The sequence below is a fragment of the Bufo bufo genome, chromosome 4, assembly GCF_905171765.1.
Source record: "Bufo bufo chromosome 4, aBufBuf1.1, whole genome shotgun sequence".
NCBI lineage: Eukaryota > Metazoa > Chordata > Amphibia > Anura > Bufonidae > Bufo > Bufo bufo.
In genome coordinates this window covers 418,830,995-418,853,260 of record NC_053392.1, presented here as the reverse complement: position 1 = coordinate 418,853,260, position 22,266 = coordinate 418,830,995, and the positions used below count along the sequence as shown (strand labels likewise).

Here is a 22,266-nt window from a genome sequence, read left to right as displayed (position 1 = left end):
TTCACCTAAAAGTGTTCCTGCTACTCTGTGTCCCTCCCTGCCCCATGGCTCTTGCACAGGGCATCTACCACTTACTGTCTAACTGCCACCAAGCACAGAGCTCATGTCATCTACTTACTTTGCTTCTCACCCTGTAATTCCATAGAGACCGACCCTGCCGCTTTGTTCACTCCTCTTTCCCATACATCCCAGTTACCTGCTCCCATCCCTTCTCATCACTTACAGCCCCTGACACTCTCTGAACCCCACCTACACATCCCACACAGAGCCAATAACACCTTGTACCCTTCACAACTCTTCCTAGCCCCTGCCAGCTTGTGACTCTCTGCTGACATGCCCTTTAGTGTGCCACTGTGCCTTTTATTTTAATCAGCTGTTGTCTAATGGAATCCAATAGCTAATGGCTATGCTTATTCAACCAACAGTTCTCTCTCCCAAAAGGGTGGAACTAGTCTTTCCGCTGCCTGAGGTGAAAATTGAAATGCCCCCCCCACACACACACCACTGTGCCAAATTCTCAATCCAACCCCTCCGCATTACACTGCATTTCCGAGATAACATTCAGTGTAATGAAGAGGTAGCAGCGCTCGCATGAAGCAAAGTCTCCTCTTCAAAGAGCTGATCAGATATTGATGACCTATCCTGACAATAGGTCATCAATATACACTCACCTAAAGAATTATTAGGAACACCATACTAATACGGTGTTGGACCCCCTTTTGCCTTCAGAACTGCCTAATTCTACGTGGCATTGATTCAACAAGGTGCGGATAGCAGTGTTTAGAAATGTTGGCCCATATTGATAGGATAGCATCTTGCAGTTGATGGAGATTTGAGGGATGCACATCCAGGGCACGAAGCTCCCATTCCACCACATCCCAAAGATGCTCTATTGGGTTGAGATCTGGTGACTGTGGGGGCCATTTTAGTACAGTGAACTCATTGTCATGTTCAAGAAACCAATTTGAAATGATTCGAGCTTTGTGACATGGTGCATTATCCTGCTGGAAGTAGCCATCAGAGGATGAATACATGTTCTCATTCTGTTTACGCCAAATTCGGACTCTACCATTTGAATGTCTCAACAGAAATCGAGACTCATCAGACCAGGCAACATTTTTCCAGTCTTCAACAGTCCAATTTTGGTGAGCTTGTGCAAATTGTAGCCTCTTTTTCCTATTTGTATTGGAGATGAGTGGTACCCGGTGGGGTCTTCTGCTGTTGTAGCCCATCCGCCTCAAGGTTGTGCGTGTTGTGGCTTCACAAATGCTTTGCTGCATACCTCGGTTGTAACAAGTGGTTATTTCAGTCAACGTTGCTCTTCTATCAGCTTGAATCAGTCGGCCCATTCTCCTCTGACCTCTAGCATCCACAAGGCATTTTTGCCCACAGGACTGCCGCATACTGGATGTTTTTCCCTTTTCACACCATTCTTTGTAAACCCTAGAAATGGTTGTGCGTGAAAATCCCAGTAACTGAGCAGATTGTGAAATACTCAGACCGGCCCGTCTGGTACCAACAACCATGCCACGCTCAAAATTGCTTAAATAACCTTTCTTTCCCATTCTGACATTCAGTTTGGAGTTCAGGAGATTGTCTTGACCAGGACCACCCCCCTAAATGCATTGAATCAACTGCCATGTGATTGGTTGACTAGATAATTGCATTAATGAGAAATAGAACAGGTGTTCCTAATAATTCTTTAGGTGAGTGTATATAGAAGGACAACCCCTTTAACTTCATTCACTCCTTCTAAAAAGTGTTTCAATTCACTTTGAAAAACTTCAGGAGCAGAATATAATCCAAAAGGAAACCTCTTAAATTGGTACCTTCCAAAAGGAGTATTAAAGGCACAAAGCTTCTGCATCTCCTGGTGAGAGGAATTTGCCCAAATCTACTTGATGCGTCTGATATTGTAAACATTTTTGCATTTGTCTTTTCACCTAAGATTTAATTTTAGTTAGGAATATGGAAATGTTCTGTTTTTCAACCACAAAAATAGCTCTAAAGTGGCCCATTTTGAGCCTTAGCAACGCTCCTCTGTCTTCTGTTTAAATAACACAGTCAGTGTTAGCAAGTTTCCACTGTTATGTAAACTAAAGACCAAGGAGCAGTGCTAAGGCTCAAAATTGGTCACTTTACAGCTATTTTTCTAATAGAAATGTACGGTTTCAGTAATTAAAGTATATTACAAAAATGGTTAACATGACTGCCCCTATACATTACACAAATAAAAATAGAATGGCAGTTACACTTTAAGTAGATACCGATGCTGAAACAAATATTATGCAGCTGAAAATCTGCATAAACTATACTGCTCTATACATGAGTATTAGTAGACAACCATCTGTGAATGAAACCACCTGTGAGTGGGGATGCTGGAACGCTTGTGTTTACAGAGTTTAGCAATCACAGTATAGATTACAGCATTTTTTAACATGGAAAACCTTTAGTACTGAAGGTTATGCCAGCATACTTACCAATAGATTGAAGCCTGTTAAACCAACGTACTGTATTTTGGAAGTAGTTTGGAAAAGTAGGATTTGCAGCTCCAATCAAATCAAGCAAAATAAATAAATCCTAAAGGGAAAAAAAAGCCATATTAATAGAAAATTATGTTTTAATATCAGCATTAACACTAAGCCAATATATAGGTAAATGTATAAGCATAATTCAGACTTTCAAATATACAATATTAAATGTAATTAGGAATAACTTTCTGATACAGAAATATGAAGGATGAGTCACAAAATTATAGGAGGACATTAACAGGGACATTTCTGTATGTAAAATAAAAGGGGGAAAAAAAGCAATTCCTGTTCACTGCCACTCCTTTTCAGCATTGAGACTCCTGTCTCTGCTCTTCCTGGTCCCTGGTGGAACAGATGTTTGACATCCATCCATAGTCACATGAATGCTGCAGCCATTCAATGGGTAAACACTGGGTAAGGCCTCATGCACCCAACCGTTGTGTGCATCCGTGGCCGTTGTGCCGTTTTCCGTTTTTTTTCACGGACCCATTGACTTTCAATGGGTCAGTGGAAAAATCGGAAAATGCACCGTTTTGCAGCCGCATCCGTGATCCGTGTTTTTTGTCCGTCCAAAAAATATGACCTGTCCTATTTTTTTGACGGACAACGGTTCACGGACCCATTCAAGTCAATGGGTCCGTGAAAGAACACGGATGCACACAAGATTGGCATCCGCGTCCGTGATCCGTGGCCGTAGGTTACTTTCATACAGACGGATCCGAAGATCCGTCTGTATGAAAGCTTTTTCAGAGCTGAGTTTTCACTTCGTGAAAACTCATATCCTACAGTATATTCTAACACAGAGGCGTTCCCATAGTGATGGGGACGCTTCTAGTTATAATATACTACGAACTGTGTACATGACTGCCCCCTGCTGGCAGCACCCGATCTCTTACAGGGGGCTTTGATCCGCACAATTAACCCCTCAGGTGCTGCACCTGAGGGGTTAATTGTGCATATCATAGCCCCCTATAAGAGATCAGGGGCTGCCAGGCAGCAGGGGGCAGACCCCCCTCCCTCCCCAGTTTTAATTTTATTGGTGGCCAGTGCGGCCCCCCCCCCGGCCCCACCTCCCTCCCTCTATTGTATTAGTTTCATTGGTGGGACAGTGTGCGCCACCCCGGCCCCCCCTCCCTCCCTCTATTGTATTATTTTCATTGGTGGCACAGTGTGCGGCCCCCCCTCCCTCCCTCCCTCTTTTGTATTATTTTCATTGGTGGCACAGTGTGCGGCCCCCCCAGCCCCTCCTCCCTCCCTCTATTGTATTATTTTCATTGGTGGCACAGTGTGCGGCCCCCCCGGCCCCCCTCCCTCCCTCTATTGTATTATCATTGGTGGCCAGTGTGCGCCCCCCCGGCCCCCCCTCTATTGTATTAATATCATTGGTGGCCAGTGTGCGTGGATCCTCCAAAAATCAAGGAAGACCCACGGACGAAAAAACGATCACGGATCATGGACCAACGGAACCCTGTTTTGCGGACCGCGGAAAAAAATGGTCGTGTGCATGAGGCCTAACACTGACATGGAAAAGGAATTTTACTGGACTGCAAGCTTAACTGCAGAAACCAGTGCCAGGCAGCTGCTGCTAAGACAAATAAGATAATGGGGTGCATCAAAAGGGGCATAGATGCACATGATGAGAACATAGTCCTGCCACTTTACAAATCACTACTCAAACCAAACATATGTACAGTATTGTGTACAGTTCTGGACTCCAGTGAATAAGACAGACATAGTAGAGCTGGAGAGGGTTCAGAGGAGCGCTACTAAAGTAATAACTGGAATGGGTGGACTACAGTACCCAGAAAGAATATAAAAATTGGGGTTATTCACTTTAGAAAAAAGATGTCTGAGGGAAGATCTAATAACTATGTATAAATATATCAGGGGTCAGTACAGAGATCTCTCCCATCATCTATTTATCACCAGGACTGTGAATGTGACGAGGGAACATCCGCTGCTCTTGAGGAAAGAAGGTTTGTATACAAACATAGAAGAAGATTCCTTACGGTAAGAGCAGTGAGACTCTCTGACTGAGGAAGTGGTGATGGTGAGTTCACTAAAAGAGTTCAAGAGGGGCCTGTATGTATTTCTGGAGTGTAATAATATTACAGTTATAGTTACTAGAGATGGATTGTTGACCCAGGGAGTTATTCTGATTGCCTGATTGGAGTTGGAAAGGATTTTTTTTCCCTAAAGTGAGGAAAATTTGCTTCTACCTCAGAGTTGTTTTTTTTTGCCTTCTTCAACTTGCAGCATAACAGGCTGAACTAGATGGACAGATGTCTTTTTTTTTCAGCCTAACAAACTATGTTAGTATGTTACTACCACAGAGGCTCAGGTATCATGTACTGCTTGGGAATATGTCACATCTGAAGCCTGTGCTGTCCGGCGTGCTGTCCGCATTTTTTGCGGACCCATTGAAATGAATGGGTCCACATCCTATCCGCAAAAAAAACAGAACAGACACGGAAACAAACAACGTTTGTGTGCATGTAGCCTAAGACAGATAGTGATACCTCATAAAAAAGTTATTACTTTACATTCCCCATATGTTTACTTTATGTTGGCATCATTTTGTAAATATCATTTTAGACAGCTTAGAATTTTAGAAGCAATTGTTAAAAAAAATTCATAAGGAATTTTAAGGACAATTAATTAAGGACAAATTCAAATCTGATTTTAAAAACTGTTAACCCTTTAAGGTGTTTCACAAGAATTAAGGAAAATAGAGAAGAAATTTCAAAATTTTTATTTTTTTTGCAGATTTTCCATTTTAATCAATTGTTTCTGTAACACAGCAAGGGTTAACATCCAAACAAAACTCAATATTTATTGATTTGATTCTTCAGTTTACAGAAACTGCAGCATGGGCACATGGCAGGACAAGGGAAGGAGCTCCATATGGATTGTGAAGAATAGAATTCACTTGGGATAATTTTCAGGTGCCATGTCACATTTTGAAGACCCCCTGATGCACCCCTACTGTGGAAACCCCTGAAAAGTGACCCGATTTTGGAAACTACACCCCCCAAAGAATATTCCAAGGTGTGTTATGAGCACTTATGCCAAACAAGTGTTTCATAGATTTTAAAAACACTTGAAAATTACCCATGAAAATAAAAAAAATTACATATTTTCCAAGAAAATTCCCTTCCCTGTTCCTCTGATAGGCTGCAGGCCTAGTTCCTGCAGCCTATCAGAAGCCATCGCAGGTGTCGTGATGATGAGCAGTATACCATGGGACACAGGCCGGAAGAGGCCTGCATTGCATCACTGCCAGCGTGAAGGTGTTCGTGTTATATTTTTTTTCCTGTGGCACAGTGACGCACTATAAGGGGAGAAGAGCACTATGGGGGCACTGTCAAGGGGAATCAGATACTTGCACATAATGGGGGACACAATGGGTGCATCTTAATCTTATACTGGCACATTATGGGGGCACTACAGGGGAGGGAAGAACTATGGGGGCATCTACTGGGGGCACTAAGAAGAGACATTTATACTTGCACATTATGGGGTCACTAACAAGGGGCAGTTATACAGGCACATTATGGGGACACTATGGGGGCACTAAGAAGGGGCATTTATACTGCCACACTATGGGGGATACTATGGGGGCATCTATTAGGGTCACTAAGAAGGGGCATTTATAATGATGCATTATGGAGGACACTATGGGGCATCTTATACTAGCACATTATGGGGCCACTATGAGGTTGGGGGAAAGAACTCTACGAGGGCATATTATGCAGGCACATTATGGGAACACTATGGGGAAGAGGAAGGAGCACTATGGGGGCATTTACTTAGGGCACTATATAGGGGCATTTTATACTGGTACCAAATAGGGGACACTATGGGGAAGGGGAGAGGTGCACTATGTGGGCATTTACTGGGGGCATTTTATATGGGTATTTTATACTTGCACACATTATGGGGGCCTTATGGGGACATTAGCTCAACTGGGAACACTAAGAGGGGGGATTTGTACTACCACACAGAACAGTGGCATTTTTGTACTAGTGCACATTATTAGAGGGTATTTTTTGTAATTGCGCACATTATAAGGGACATTATTTGTACTCGTGCTCATTTTTAGGGTTTCAGGGTGCTCCCCAAAGTCCCACCAATAGTAATAATTCTCTGCACTTAGTAGTAATAATTAGAGATGTCGCGAACAAAAAAATTTCCGTTCGCGAACGGCAAACGCGGATTTTTGCAAATGTTCGCGAACGGGCGAACCGCCATTGACTTCAATAGGCAGACGAATTTTAAAACCCACGGGGACTCTTTCTAGCCACAGTAGTGATGGAAAAGTTGTTTCAAGGGGACTAACACCTGGACTGTGGCATGCCGGAGGGGGATCCATGGCAAAACTCCCATGGAAAATTACATAGTTGACGCAGAGTTGGGTTTTAATCCATAAAGGGCATAAATCACCTAACAATCCTAAATTTTTTTGAACAACATGGTTTAAAACATCCAGTGTGTGTATACGATCAGGTATGATGTTGTATCAATCAGGTAGTGTAAGGGTTACGCCCGCTTCACAGACATTGTCAGACCAAACTCCCCTTTTAATGCACCGCAAACAACCGCAAACAGTCCATTTGCCCAACCGCAAACTCCCCATTTGCACAAGGTTGGATACCAAGCTAGCCATGTGTCACGGCGGACAGGATCTCAGATAAACAGACAACCAAATACACAAGTGTCTAGGCTAGATGCTGGGGAACGGTCACCTCCTAGCACATCCCTGACTTCTCTCCCTATGCTGCTAAGCCCACATTCAGACCTTGATGGTAGGAATGAAGTATCCTCGTGCCTGGACTGCAAACCCCCTAGAATCCCTGAGATGGTGGAAGGGGAGAAGGAGCAGAAGACACACCAATAGCCTAGACCGCAAACAACACAAACAAAAACCAAACTTATCTGAGCTGGAACAGACAATCCTTCCTTCCTAGAATCCAAGGCCAGACTGAATTATATAACCCGCATGGCCCTCTGGGAGTGAAGGCAATTTAAGCCAATGACCCCACCCAGAGCACCTGAAGGAAGGCGGATCCAGCATGATTCCAAAACAAACAAAAGGTTAGACACGTGCTGCCAATCTGACAGACCTCTGCACACCGTCCGAGCAGGGCATGACAGAACCCCCCCTTCTACGGGTGACCTCCGGGCACACCGGACCAACCTTATCCGGGTGGGCTCTGTGAAAAGCCCTAACCAGTCGGCTGGCGTTGACCTCCAGTGCTGGAACCCACATCCTCTCCTCGGGGCCGTATCCCCTCCAGTGTACCAGGTACTGAAGTGAACCCAGAAGAACTCTAGAGTCAAGAATCCTGGAGATCTCAAATTCTACATTTCCATCGACCAGAACAGGAGGGGGCAATGGCGATGGTTCCACTGGTCTCACATATTTTTTCAATAAAGATCTATGGAACACATCATGGATCCTCCAAGTCTGCGGAAGATCCAGCCAAAACGCTACTGGATTGATCAGCGCAGATATTTTGTACGGACCGATAAATCTTGGACCCAGTTTCCAAGATGGCACTCTCAATTTAATATTTTTAGTGGACAACCACACCAGATCACCCACACACCAGGTCCGGACCAGTCACACGTCTCCTGTCAGCCATTCGCTTATATCTCTCTCTCATCATCTCCAAATTCACTTGTATCCTCCACCAGATAGAGGATAAGGTAAAAGAAAACCTTTCCTCCTCTGGCATCCCAGAGGAACTAGTCCCAGAAAAGGTACCAAACTGAGGATGAAAACCATATGCGCTAAAAAAATGGCGACTTACCCGTGGATTCCTGCCTACGGTTATTCAAAGCAAACTCCGCTAAGGGCAGGAATGAGGACCAGTCCTCCTGATTCTCCGCCACAAAGCACCTCAAGTAGGTCTCCAGGTTCTGATTAGTATGCTCCGTCTGTCCATTCGACTGCGGATGAAAAGCCGAAGAGAACAAAAGTTGAATGCCAAGCCGAGAGCAGAACGCCCTCCAGAACCTGGAGACAAACTGCGTGCCCCTATCAGAAACCACATTCGAAGGAATACCATGCAAGCTCACGATATTGTCAACAAAAATTTGCGCAAGAGTCTTGGCATTAGGCAGACTAGTTAACGATATAAAATGAGCCATCTTGCTAAAACGATCAACTACCACCAAAATTACTGTTTTCCCCGAGGAACTCGGCAGATCCGTAATAAAGTCCATGGACAAGTGCGTCCAAGGACGAGACGGAATAGATAAAGGAAGGAGTGAACCAGCCGGTCGAGTATGAGCAACCTTAGATCGTGCACAGGTCTCACAAGCTGCCACGTAATCCTCAATGCTCCTACGTAACCCGGGCCACCAGAACCTCCAGGACGCAAGGACAGTATCGTGATGTTCCTTGAAAACCTTGTATCGCAGTTCTTCGGGAACAAACAACCTCCCTGGGGGACAGGAACCAGGAGCCCCCTCCTGGGCTCCCAATACCTCCATCTCCAATTCGGGATACAGAGCGGAAACCACAACCCCGTCAGCCAAAATCGGAGCAGGATCCTCTGAATCACCTCCCCCAGGAAAACTGCGAGACAACGCATCTGCCTTGATGTTTTTGACCCCCGGACGAAAAGTAACAACAAAATTTAACCTGGTAAAAAATAGTGACCATCTGGCCTGTCTAGGGTTCAGACGCTTGGCAGATTGCAGGTAAGCCAAATTCTTATGATCCGTATAAACAGTAACGGGGTGAGAAGCCCCCTCCAACCAGTGACGCCATTCCTCAAAGGCCAACTTTATAGCCAGCAACTCTCTATCTCCCACATCATAGTTCCTCTCGGCGACCGAGAGCTTCTTGGAAAAGAAATCACACGGGACCTATTTGCCAGGAGAAGAACCCTGTGACAGCACCGCTCCCACCTCCACTTCTGATGCATCCACCTCCACCACGAATGGTTGAGACACATCGGGCTGCACCAGAATGGGAGCAGACGCAAAATACTCTTTAATAGTCGAAAAGGCGTGCAATGCCTCCTCCGACCAAACAGAGACGTCAGTGCCCTTCTTTGTCATATCAGTCAGAGGTTTAACAATGGTGGAATAGTTTAGAATACATTTTCTATAATAGTTAGTAAACCCAAAAACCGCATCAAAGCTTTCTGATTCTCTGGTCGGTCCCATTCCAGAACCGCCCGGACCTTTTCGGGGTCCATACGAAAACCAGAGTCGGAAAGCAGATATCCCATAAACGGAAGCTCCTGCACAGAAAACACACATTTTTCCAATTTGGCATATAACTTATTCTCCTGAAGGATCGTCAAAACCTGTCTCACATGATCCTGATGGGTCTTCAGATCAGGAGAGTAAATTAAAATGTCATCTAAGTAAACTACCACGAACCTCCCCACCAAGTGATGAAAAATGTCATTGACGAATCGCTGAAATACCGCTGGCGCGTTCGTCAACCCAGAAGGCATAACCAGATTCTCAAAATTACCTTCGTGCATATTGAAGGCCGTCTTCCACTCATCCCCCTCCTTGATTCTGATCAGATTGTAGGCCCCTCTCAAATCCAACTTGGAGAACACCCTGGCACCAACAATCTGATCAAAAAGGTCGGAGATCAAAGGAAGGGGATACGGATCCCGGACCGTAATACGGTTCAATTCCCGAAAATCCAAACAGGGTCTCAGTGATCCATCCTTTTTCTTGACAAAGAAAAAACCTACTGCCACCGGAGACTTAGATGGCCTAATATGACCTTTTGCCAAACTCTCGGCGATATACTTTCGCATGACCTCTCTTTCAGGTTGGGAAAGCTTGTAAAGGCGAGACTTTGGCAATTTAGCTCCTGGGATGAGATTAACTGGACAATCATAGTCACGATGAGGGGGCAATTCCTGGGTCCCACCCTCCGAAAAGACATCCGCAAAGTCTGAGAGATATTGAGGTAGAACCGCAGTGGACACCCCAGAGATAGATGTGCCAAGACAATTCTCCGAACAAAATTCTCCCCAACCTATAATTTGTCTTGCCTGCCAATCAATAATTGGATTATGTTTTGTCAACCACGGTAAACCTAAGACTATAGGAGCAGGTAAATCCCTCATGACAAAACAAGATATAAACTCTACATGTGAATCACACACCCTCAACTGAATCCCATGTGCAATATGAGTGAGACTCCTTTGAGAAAGAGGTGAAGAATCTATTGCAAACACCGGAATCTCCCTTTCTAAAGTGCACGTACTTAGACCCAGATTTTGAAGAAAAAGAAAGTCAATAAGGTTTAACCCAGCACCACAGTCAATGAATACCTTAACAGAGAATTTTCTTGAGTCTAGCGCCACCATGGCTGGAAGGAGAAAACGAGAATTACAGGGAGCTTGCATACCTGCTTGTTCCACTACTCCATTCACGCTACCAAGAGTCAGGACGTTTTTTTTTTCTTTCATATCATCATGCGGTTTAACAAAAGGACAAGCAAAAACAAAATGGTCACTTTTTCCACAGTAGTAACATAGTTTCTGAAATCTACTAAAGTTTTTCCTTTAGATATCAAAAAGATATCTGACCCAACTGCATAGGTTCCTCCCCTACCCCAGAGCTATAAGTAATATCACCCTGGGCAGCAGGTGAGACGAAACCACATGCAGAAGGGATCAATTGCACGGAGGGACCCTTACACCTCTCTCTGATACGTCTATCCAACCGTATAGCCAAAGACATAGCATTCTCTAAAGTATCCGGGAACTCATGAAAAGCCAGGGCATCTTTCAACCTCTCCGATAACCCCTGACAAAACTGACTACGTAACGCAGGGTCGTACCACCCTGACTCAGTAGCCCATCTCCTAATCTCTACGCAGTAAACCTCTGCAGTATGTTCACCCTGTAATAAGTTACGCAATTTAGATTCTGCCATCGAGACCCGATCTGGGTCATCGTAAATCAATCCCAGGGCTTTGAAAAATTTCTCCACCGACCGGAGAGCAAGAGAACCGGGCGGCAGAGAAAAAGCCCAGGATTCCCTTTTAGCAGAGACATGATTACACCAACCGTCTGGCTTTCATCACCTGACGAAAATGGACGCAGTCGAAAATACAATTTGCATGATTCTTTAAAGCGGATAAAATCATCCGCACCCCCTGTAAATTTCTCGGGAAGAGCGACTTTAGGGTCCCCACCAATTTGACCTGCACCTGATGCCAGAACACTCTGACACCGTGTGACCGAACTACGCAGGTCCGCAACCTCTAGGGATAATCCCTGCATGCGGTCAACCAGTGAATCAATTGACGCCATCACAAAACCGCTGAGTAATGGCAGTCACAGTATGGCGGGTTATAATGTCACAGCGGACAGGATCTCAGATAAACAGACAACCAAATACACAAGTGTCTAGGCTAGATGCTGGGGAATGGTCACCTCCTAGCACATCCCTGACTTCTCTCCCTATGCAGCTATGCCCACATTCAGACCTTGATGGTAGGAATGAAGTGTCCTCGTGCCTGGACTGCAAACACCCTAGAATCCCTGAGATGGTGAAAGGGGAGAAGGATCAGAAGACACACCAATAGCCTAAACCGCAAACAACACAAACAAAAAACAAACTTATCTGACCTGGAACAGACAATCCTTCCTTCCTAGAATCCAAGGCCAGACTGAATTATATAACCCGCACGGCACTCTGGGAGTGAAGGCAATTTAAGCCAATGACCCCACCCAGATCACCTGAAGGAAGGCGGATCCAGCATGATTCCAAAACAAACAAAACGTTAGACACGTGCTGCCAATCTGACAGACCTCCGCACACCGTCCGAGCAGGGCATGACACCATGTCCCGTTGATGTCATTGAAGGTTTCTTCCTCCACCCAGCCACGTACAACACCAAGGGTCCCCGAAAGGTGAATTGAATTGATTTTTCGAACGGGGAGATGGTTAAAAAAACGCTGGCTCCCTCCTTTTTGATTTAATCCACGGTCACTGCGTCTGCGCCGTGCAATTTACTGTCACACCCGATACGAGTGGTATCTTCTGTAGTTCTCTTCTCATCAGTTTAATCCCGGTTACGTCCCCAATCTGGGGTCCATTTATTGAATTGATTTTTCGAACGAGGAGATGGTAAAAAAAACGCTGGCTCCCTCTCCTTTGTTTTAATCCACGGTCACTGCGTCTGCGCCGTGCAATTTACTGTTACACCCGATATGAGTGGTATTTTCTGTAGTACTATTCTCATCAGTTTAATCCCTGTTATGTCCAATATCAGGGATTGCCTTTTGTGAAAAAAAATTTAGGCCGGGTACCTTCGACTGCCTTCACAGTGACAGACCAAACTCTGATACACCAAACTGAATTGATTTTAGGAACCGGGAGATGGAAAAAGCAGCTTGGTCGGTCCTTTTACTCCCAAGTTGGGGCACTGCGCGTACACAGAGCAATGTGCTGTGACACCCTATATGAGTGGTGTCTTAACTAGTACTATTCCTATCAGTTTAATCCCTGTTATGTCCCATATCAGGGATTGCCTTTTGTGAAAAAAAAATTTAGGCCGGGTACCTTCCACTGTGGTGTCCCAATAGCGACAAATTTTTTTGAAGGCCTCAGACTCCACCAGCTGGTATGGTAAAAGCTGGCGGGCTAAGAGTTCTGTCAAGCCAGCTGTCAGACGGGGGTGACTTTGTGACATTGGCTTCTTACGCTCAAACATGTCCTTGACAGACACCTGACTGTGGGCAGATAAGCAGGAACTGCTCAAGGCGAGATACGGAGTGGCGGATGGTTGAGAGGGGGCAAGGAGGACAGCAGTGGTTGACGTGGCTGAAGATGCTGGACCAGGAGGAGGATGGCAGCTTTGAGTTTGTGTGCTGCTTGTACTCATGTGTTGATCCCATAGGCGTTTGTGATGTGCGATCATGTGCCTTCGCAAAGCAGTTGTACTGAGGAGGGTGTTGGACTTCCCACGACTCAGTTTCTTTTGGCACAGATTGCAAATGGCATTGCTGTTATCAGAGGCAGACACACAAAAAAAATGCCAGTGGCCACAGTACAGTCTGTGAGCCTGCAGCCTCTCACTGTCTGGCAACTGGGATTATATCACAGAGAAAAAATAAATTGGCTTTTTTTTATCTGCCAGGTATTGTGAGTGTGACACCCTGTAACGGTATGAGTGGTGTCCTGGCCAGTGGACACAGTACAGTCTGTGAGCCTGCAGCCTCTCACTATCTGGCAACTGCGATTATATCACAGAGAACAAATAAATTGGCTTTTTTTTATCTGCCAGGTATTGTGAGTCTGACACCCTGTAACGGTATGAGTGGTGGCCTGGCCAGTGGACACAGTACAGTCTGTGAGCCTGCAGCCTCTCACTGTCTGGCAACTGCGATTATATCACAGAGAAAAAATTAATTGGCTTTTTTTTATCTGCCAGGTATTGTGAGTGTGACACCCTGTAACGGTATGAGTGGTGGCCTGGCCAGTGGACACAGTACAGTCTGTGAGCCTGCAGCCTCTCACTGTCCGGCAACTGCGATTATATAAAAAAAATATATATAATAAATTGCCATTTTTTTATCTGCAAGGTACTGTCTGTGACACCCTGTATGAATGGTGTGCACACAGTACAGTCTGTGAGCTTGCAGCCTCTCACTGTCTGGCAACTGCAATTATATAAAAAATAAATAATAATTGCCTTTTTTTTTATCTGCAAGGTACTGTCTGTGACACCCTGTATGAATGGTGTGCACACAGTACAGTCTGTGATCCTGCAGCCTCTCACACACGGGCAGGCAACTGCAATATATATATATATATATATATATATATATGAAGGGGGGAAAAAAAGCAGACTGATGTACCAGCCCTAAAAAGGGCTTTTTGGGGTGCTGTCAGGATGCTGTCCTTACAGCAAATGAGTCTGTGGACACAGAACACTGCCCTAGCTAACGCTTTCCCTATTAAATCAGCAGCAGCACTGTCCCTCCTCTCACTAAGAATGCAGCTTCCGAATGAATCTAAAATGGATGCTGTCCAGGAGGTGGGAGGTTCTGGGAGGGAGCGTCTGCTGCTGATTGGCTGGAATGTGTCTGCTGACTGTGAGGTACAGGGTCAAAGTTTACACAATGATGACGAATAGGGGGCGGACCGAACATCGCATATGTTCGCCCACTGCGCCGAACGCGAACAAGCTATGTTCGCCGGGAACTATTCGGGACATCACTAGTAATAATGTCTCCACTATGCCCCAGAAGTAATAATGCTCCCATAGTGCCCATAATAGTAATCATGTTCCCCATAGTCCCCCAGTAGTAATTAGAGAACATAATGTTTACACTATTAGTGTCAGGGACACTATTTGCTGAGTTATTTTAGGGCAGTGTGTGCCAATAATTATTGAAGGGCACTATCTGTGCAGTACTAGTATTATCAGGGGGTTTATCTGTTTCTGATGGATAGTATTGGGGAGCACAGTGGGCACAGTATTGGGGGAACTATCTGTGTGGTACTAGTATTTTCTGGTGTACAGTTTCTGTGGTATAGTATTGGGGAGCACAGCGGGGACAGTATTGGAAAAGTAGGAACCTAAGATGTCTTTTTGTCAAACTACAGAGAAAAGAGATGGGTGAAAAATCATCATGGCGGTCTGGTCTGAAAGGAAAATATGAGGCAAGAGAAGGTCTACATCAGAGGAGAAGTCACTGGATGCAAAAGATATATGGCGCTGTATTCTATTATGTGAGTGAAGAGTTTACATAATATATGTGAGTGTAGTATCTATACCGTAGTCTATGTATGCATATGTTCCAAACGTCCCGGATCTGGCATAACTACTGTGTGGGGGGGCACAATGAAGAATAGGAAGGATTGGGACATGTACAGATAGACATTAAGTGGAGTTAGAGGTGTGGTCTAGTGTTTTAAAAAAATGTGTTGCAGCGCGCTTGCTCACCGCTGATAGTTTAGCTCCTTAGGCTTTTTAAAAGTTGGGCGGTATGTGTGTGTAGTGTATATATGGTGTATTTATGTATGTGTGCAAATTAATTATCTGTCCTTCACAATTGAAGTGCATCTATGATAAAAATTACAGACCTCTCCATTCTTTGTAGGTTGGAAAATTTACACTGGTGATTTTGCATCAAATACCGTATTTATCGCCCTATAAGACGCACTCCCCCCCCCCAAAAGTGGGGGGAAAATAGCAGTGCATCTTATGGGGCGAATGGTGCATTTTGCCAAACTGTCAATGATACCGCGCGGCTGGTGTATCAGCTGAGAGGGAGGAGGGGCTGGGGGCATCTCTTTTTATAATGACAGTGTGGCCCGTGCAGTGACTGTATTCTACTACACGGGCCCCGCTCACTGTATATACCGTAATCTTATCTATAATTGTGGCATTGTTAATAGTAATCAGCGCCTGTATTACTTACAACAAGCGCTCGGTAGCAGAGAGGAGGGAGGAGGCAGGCCGGGAGGACGAGCGCTGGCAGCGTGAGTCACTACGTCACGCGCCTGCGCCGCCCACTTTATGAATGAAGCAGGCGGCGTGGGTGCATGACGTAGTGACTCACGCTGCCAGCGCCCGTCCTCCCGGCCTGCCTCCTCCCTCCTCTCTGCTACCGAGCGCTTGTTGTAAGTAATACAGGCGCTGATTACTATTAACAATGCCACAATTATATAGAAGATTACGGTATATACAGTAAGTGGGGCCCGTGTAGAAGAATACAGTCACTGCACGGGCCACGCTGTCACTATAAAAAGAGATGCGACACCCACCCCCTGTATTGGGGGTCATTCACACTACAGGGACACTGTTATGGAAAGGATCTGTGGATGACACATATATGTGTCATCCACAGATCCACCCATAACAGTGTCATCCACAAATCCCCATAACAGTGTCATTCAGAGACCCCAATAAGAGCCATCCAGAGATCCCCATAACAGTGTCACCCACAGATCCCCATAACAGTGTCACCCACAGATCCCCCATAACAGTGTCACCCACAGATCCCCAATAACAGTGTCACCCACAGATCCCCCATAACAGTGTCACCCACAGATCCCCCATAACAGTGTCACCCACAGATCCCCCATAACAGTGTCACCCACAGATCCCCCATACCAGTGTCACCCACAGATCCCCCATAACAGTGTCACCCACAGATCCCCCATAACAGTGTCCTCAACAGATCCCCCATAATAGTGTCATCCACAGACCACCATTAGTTCAAAACCCACCAAAAGCACACCTTTTTGTTCAAAATTTTTTTTTTTCTTATTTTCCTCCTAAAAAACCTAGGTGCGTTTTATGGGCAGGTGCGTCTTATAGGGCGAAAAATACGGTACTTATTTTCCCCACTGTATATAGTGTATTTATGTGTTGCATATATATGGTGTATGTACATGTAAATATGTTGTGACGATATGTTGATCATTTGCAAAAATCAACTCACAGCAGACGGAGCTAAGTGAAAATTAGAATTTTTACAGATATACCATGTAACTGTCCGCTTATCATTGTGGATCTTGTTCAGCACTTACTGCTGGGTGGAACCTTTCTGCCTCCCTTTGGTTCCCTGGGGAATGTTTTGATCAGCAGGATTACAAGACCACTCCTTCTCCTGTCTTAGAAAGAAAGCCTTTTCCTGTATCTCAGATGCCACATGTTAGCTGTCTGCATAGGATTTCATGGAAGATGTCTGCAGACAATCCCTAAAGCTTAAAGTTTGTACCCCCCTTGGCAAGTGGATCGAGGTATGCAGAAAAGTGTGCATTGTTATAAAGGTGTATATGTTCTAGAGATAAACCCTGTTCATGCTGTTTGGTTTTAAATACGCTATACTGTATAATCCAAGGCACTTTGCATGTAACCATGTTTCTTTGAATGTTCAATGTAATTAGATGTGTGTGCAGACAACTGTAATTAACCCTGTAACCCCCTTTTTGGTGACAACTGTAAATAAGTGTGTTGTATGTCATTTACAGTTTTCACGGTGCTATGGTGCTACGGTGCTTACGATATTCATGTTTACGGTGCTCAAGGAGATAAAGAAAATAATATTCAACCCTGCTGCGCACCTTTGTTCCAAAAGAATAAAACTACTGCACCCGTCAGAAGCTCTCCTCTTGTTATTTATTCGATGCCAAAGGGGCCGTAACAGTGAAAACTCGTCGCTGCGGTGGAGACTCGACATCACCAGCTGCGTCGCTGTCTTCATCGAACTGTGAGTAAAGGCTTCCCAACGCCTCGCAAGACACGTGCGGACGCCATCTTGGCAACAGAGACTTGGCTAAAAAAGTAAACGTGTCACGTGGACTTTTAAATATAGCGGGCTCTTTATATGTGATCCGGAAGCCGCCCTTAACTACTATGCGAGCCAAATAGTTAATATTTTGCTAAACCAGTGATCAAGTTATTATATTCGTGTTTAGAGGCCTAGTGTCAGATTTAAAGCAACGCTATCTTCCAAGTTCCTAATCCACTAAACTGCAGTTATTTACAGAAAGGGTTAATTGTCTGGTTAGAAAGTGTCAGCAGTATATTCGTTTAAAACATTTTGTAGTACTGTATGCATTGTTTGCTAATCTTTAGTTACAAGTGTGAACACCTGTTATCTGTCGTAGCCCTTAGTAGCAAGTTTGAGCCAACACTCATTCAAGTTAGGTTTCAGGCACACTCATACTTGAAAGGCAAAGGCACACTAGAACAAAATGTTGTCACCTGCTGAAGAAACAGACAAACCCACAGAGTCACAACAGGTACGATCCAGCTCTAGAGAGCGAAGCCTAACAGAAAAGGGCAAAGAAATGCACGAAGAAACAGTTAAGAAAAATGAAAAGGCATTCAACAAGGTGTGCAACTCTTGGAAGGAGCTAGCAAAGGAATGTAGGACAAAGTTAAAAGGTTTCTGCTCAACTGAAGACCTTAATACAAGATTGAAAGAGATTAAAGCCAAAGAAGCGTTAGTGCACCAACAGTATGAGTCCATGTGCCGAAATAATTCCACTACCCCGTACGTTGTTAAGAAAATGGATGCATGCACCGCGTTAACGGCTGAAATCTGCAACCTCATCAGCAAGCGGCTAGAGAATGTAGATGAAATCTTTAACGATCAACTTGAGAAGGAAAGGGTGAGGATGGCGCTAAATAAAGAAGAGCATGAGTCAGTCTTTGGAAACTCAGAAACAGAAACTGTCCTCTCAGAGTCATTACCAGACTCCAACGCAAGCTCAAGAGCTACTTCCAGATCTAGCAAACGCGCTGACGCAGAAGCAGATCTTGCAGCCAAAATAGAACAGGCAAAGGCGACGCAACAGATGCGCGAGGAGCAAGCTAAGCTGAACAAACTAGAGGCAGAAATTAAACTGAAGTTGGATGAGGAAAAGACAAGACTACAACAGCTACAAGCAGAAAATGAAGTCAAGGTAGCTGCAGCAAGAGTGAAAGCCTACAACGCTTATGATAGTCTTGAAATTTACGAACAGGAGACAGACCACAATGTGCAATACCTCTGCCAAAATAATGAACCACGAAACTCATTGAATCCAAAGGCTGTGCCATTTCAACCTTCAAATACACCACTTGGGGTGTCAAGACCAAATGAAGAAGTTAGTTTAACCCCAGGACTTGCAAGTCTGCTTATCTCCAACCGTCTCCCTATACCTGAACCAACTGTATTCACAGGTGATCCTTTGAAGTTCATAGATTGGAAGATATCCTTTATGGCGCTGATTGATCAGAAACCACTCCCTGTGTGCGAAAAAATGCTGTACTTGAAGAGGTATCTCGGTGGTGAAGCTCGTAAGGCAGTGGAAGGGTTCTTCTACCGAAATTCAGAAGATGCCTATCTAGGTGCTTGGGGAATCCTACAGGACAGGTATGGAGGTCCATTCATAGTGCAAAGAGCCTTCAGAGAAAGGTTGGCTAAATGGCCAAAGATATCAGCAAATGACCCTGTAGCATTAAGAGAGTTTGCAGATTTCCTTCAAGGTTGTGTGGAGGCCATTCCTCATGTTAAAGGCCTAGCTATTCTAAATGATTGTGAAGAAAACCACAAGCTTCTCAAGAAACTGCCTGAATGGATCGTGCGCAGATGGAGTCGCATCGCCGTGGACGAGCTGGACAAGTCCCAAGAATACCCAACCTTTGCTCGTTTCACAGAGTTCCTGCAAAGGGAAGCTAAGATTGCATGCAACCCCATTGCCTCTCCTTTTCTCCTCAGTACCAAGACTACAGATGAGAGAATTCCCAAGAGAGCCAAGGCGCTCAACACAAGCACTCAAATGAAGCCCTCTACCTTCAACGTTCCAAATATCTCAGCTTCAAGACCGAAACCACCTTGCCTAGCCTGCAAAGACGAAACACACTGTGTCGCTAAATGTCCGACTTTTGCGGTAAAAACCATCGATGAAATGAAGGCTTTTATTCACGAAAACCATCTCTGTTTTGGTTGCTTAAGAAAGGGCCACACTACAAAAGACTGCAAAGGAAGACACACGTGTAGCATATGCAGTCGACGTCATCCAACCTGTTTGCACATACAGAGAGACACTGAGCCTGTCAAGGCATCAATGATGAGTCAGTAGGCATGAGAAATAAGGCAAACGACAACGTTCCCAAAGTTATGTCCCATACTTTGACAAGACATACGTCTGCCACATCCTGCATTGTTCCAGTTCTGTTGTCAGCTACTACGGAGCCTCAGAGGGAAATCCTCACTTATGCCTTACTTGACACACAGAGTGATTCAACCTTTATTCTGGCAGACCTGGTATCGAAGTTAAGTGTGAGCACCAAGCCATTACAGCTAAGGCTCAGCACAATGACAGCGGTTGACACAGTTATTTCAAGCCAAATTGCTCACGGTCTGCAAGTGCGTGGCTTCAACTCCGAAGTTCAAGTCCAACTCCATCAAGCCTATACAAGAGATTTCATTCCAGTAGATAAGTCTCACATCCCCACTAAGGAGACTCACTCCAGTGGTCACACATCAAACACTTGGCAAACAAGTTACAGCCACTTCAAGATTGCGAAGTAGGACTACTGATCAGTTATGACTGCCCATCAGCACTGGCTCCCTTGGAGGTTGTTATCGGCTCCGAAAATGAACCCTTCGCTCAAAAAACTATGCTCGGCTGGAGCATTGTAGGATCAGCAAATCCACATCTTGATAGACAGGGTAGCCAGAGCTTCGTACACAGAGTCTCAGTGAAAGAAATGCCAATGCCGCCGGTCGCTGATGTGTTAAAGGCTTTAGAAATGGACTTCATTGAAAGAATTTATGAAGATAAATACGTGTCTCAAGATGATGTTCGCTTCGTGCAGTTTCTCTCGGAAACTATAATGAAAAGGAAAGATGGACACTACGAGATGCCGTTACCCTTCAAAGACAACAGTCAACTGGCACTACCAAACAATAAGAGGCTGGCCCTTATTCGACTTCATCATCTAAAGAAAAGATTAAAGGGAAATAGACAGTACCATGAACACTACACTGCATTCATGGAAGAAACAATCAGAAAAGGTGATGCAGAACCAGCCCCTTCATTATCAGAGGAAGAGACAGTGTGGTACATCCCACATCACGGGGTTTATCACCCCAAGAAGCCAGACAAGTTAAGAGTTGTCTTTGATTGTTCAGCAAAGTTCAAAGGCATCTCCCTAAACGATACCTTGCTGACAGGTCCCGACCTGATAAACTCTCTAGTGGGAGTCCTCTGTCGCTTCAGGAAGGAAGCAGTTGCTGTGATATGCGACATTGAAAAGATGTTCCATCAGTTCTATATCCCCTCAGAAATGCGCAATTACTTAAGGTTCCTTTGGTGGGAGAACGGTCAGTTGGAAACAGAACCGAAAGAATACAGAATGGCAGTTCACCTTTTCGGTGCCAGCTCCTCTCCAGGATGTGCCAATTTCGGCCTTAAGTATCTTGCACGACAACACAAGTCAGAACATCCCTCAGCATCAGCCTTCATCGAGAAGAATTTTTATGTCGACGACGGCCTAACTAGCGTTCCAACAGTCAGCGAAGCTTCGAATCTAATCCTCGAAACTCAAGGATTATGTAAAAATGCCGGCCTACGACTGCATAAGTTCAACTCTAATAAAAGGGACGTCCTGTCCTGTATTGCTCCGTCAGAAAGAGCAACAACTAGTGTACCTGTCAAACTTAGCCCAGACTCAACAACAGAAGGACAAGTACTTGGCATTCAGTGGTCAATTGAAAACGACACCTTCAGTTTCAGTGCTGACATAAAGCATCAACCCTCAACTCGTCGTGGTATCCTGTCAGTCGTAGCCTCCCTTTATGATCCTCTAGGCTTCATAGCCCCCTTCATACTGAGTGGCAAGTGCATTCTCCAAGAGCTTTGCCGCAGAGGCATCAGTTGGGATGAAGCACTTCCTGAGAGCTTATGTCCACGGTGGGAGGCTTGGAAGAGTAGTCTGCAAGCTTTAAGGGAAATCAAGATACCCAGATGTTACCATCCCCCAGACTTTGGTAACAGAATGAAAGTGGAACTACACCACTTTTCCGATGCCAGCAACATAGGATATGGTGCCTGTTCGTACCTTAGGTACAAAAATGACAGAGATCAAGTCCATTGCAGCTTCGTAATGGCCAAGGCAAGAGTTGCACCAACGAAGATTGTGAGCATCCCAAGGCTTGAACTCTCAGCTGCCGTCACTGCAGCAAGGTTGAGTGCCATGTTGAAGGCAGAACTTGAAATAGAAGCTGAC

The 22,266-nt window shown here is 45.0% G+C and overlaps 1 protein-coding gene across 1 annotated transcript in view; it reads right to left on the bottom strand.

The window, feature by feature from the left end:
• Window positions 1-22,266, bottom strand: part of QPCT (glutaminyl-peptide cyclotransferase) — a 624,483-nt gene that overhangs the window by 296,361 nt on the left and 305,856 nt on the right. The window contains exon 5 of the mRNA XM_040429302.1: window positions 2,481-2,580. Within this exon, the coding sequence (XP_040285236.1) occupies window positions 2,481-2,580 (100 nt within the window). The remainder of the gene's footprint in view (window positions 1-2,480; window positions 2,581-22,266) is intronic.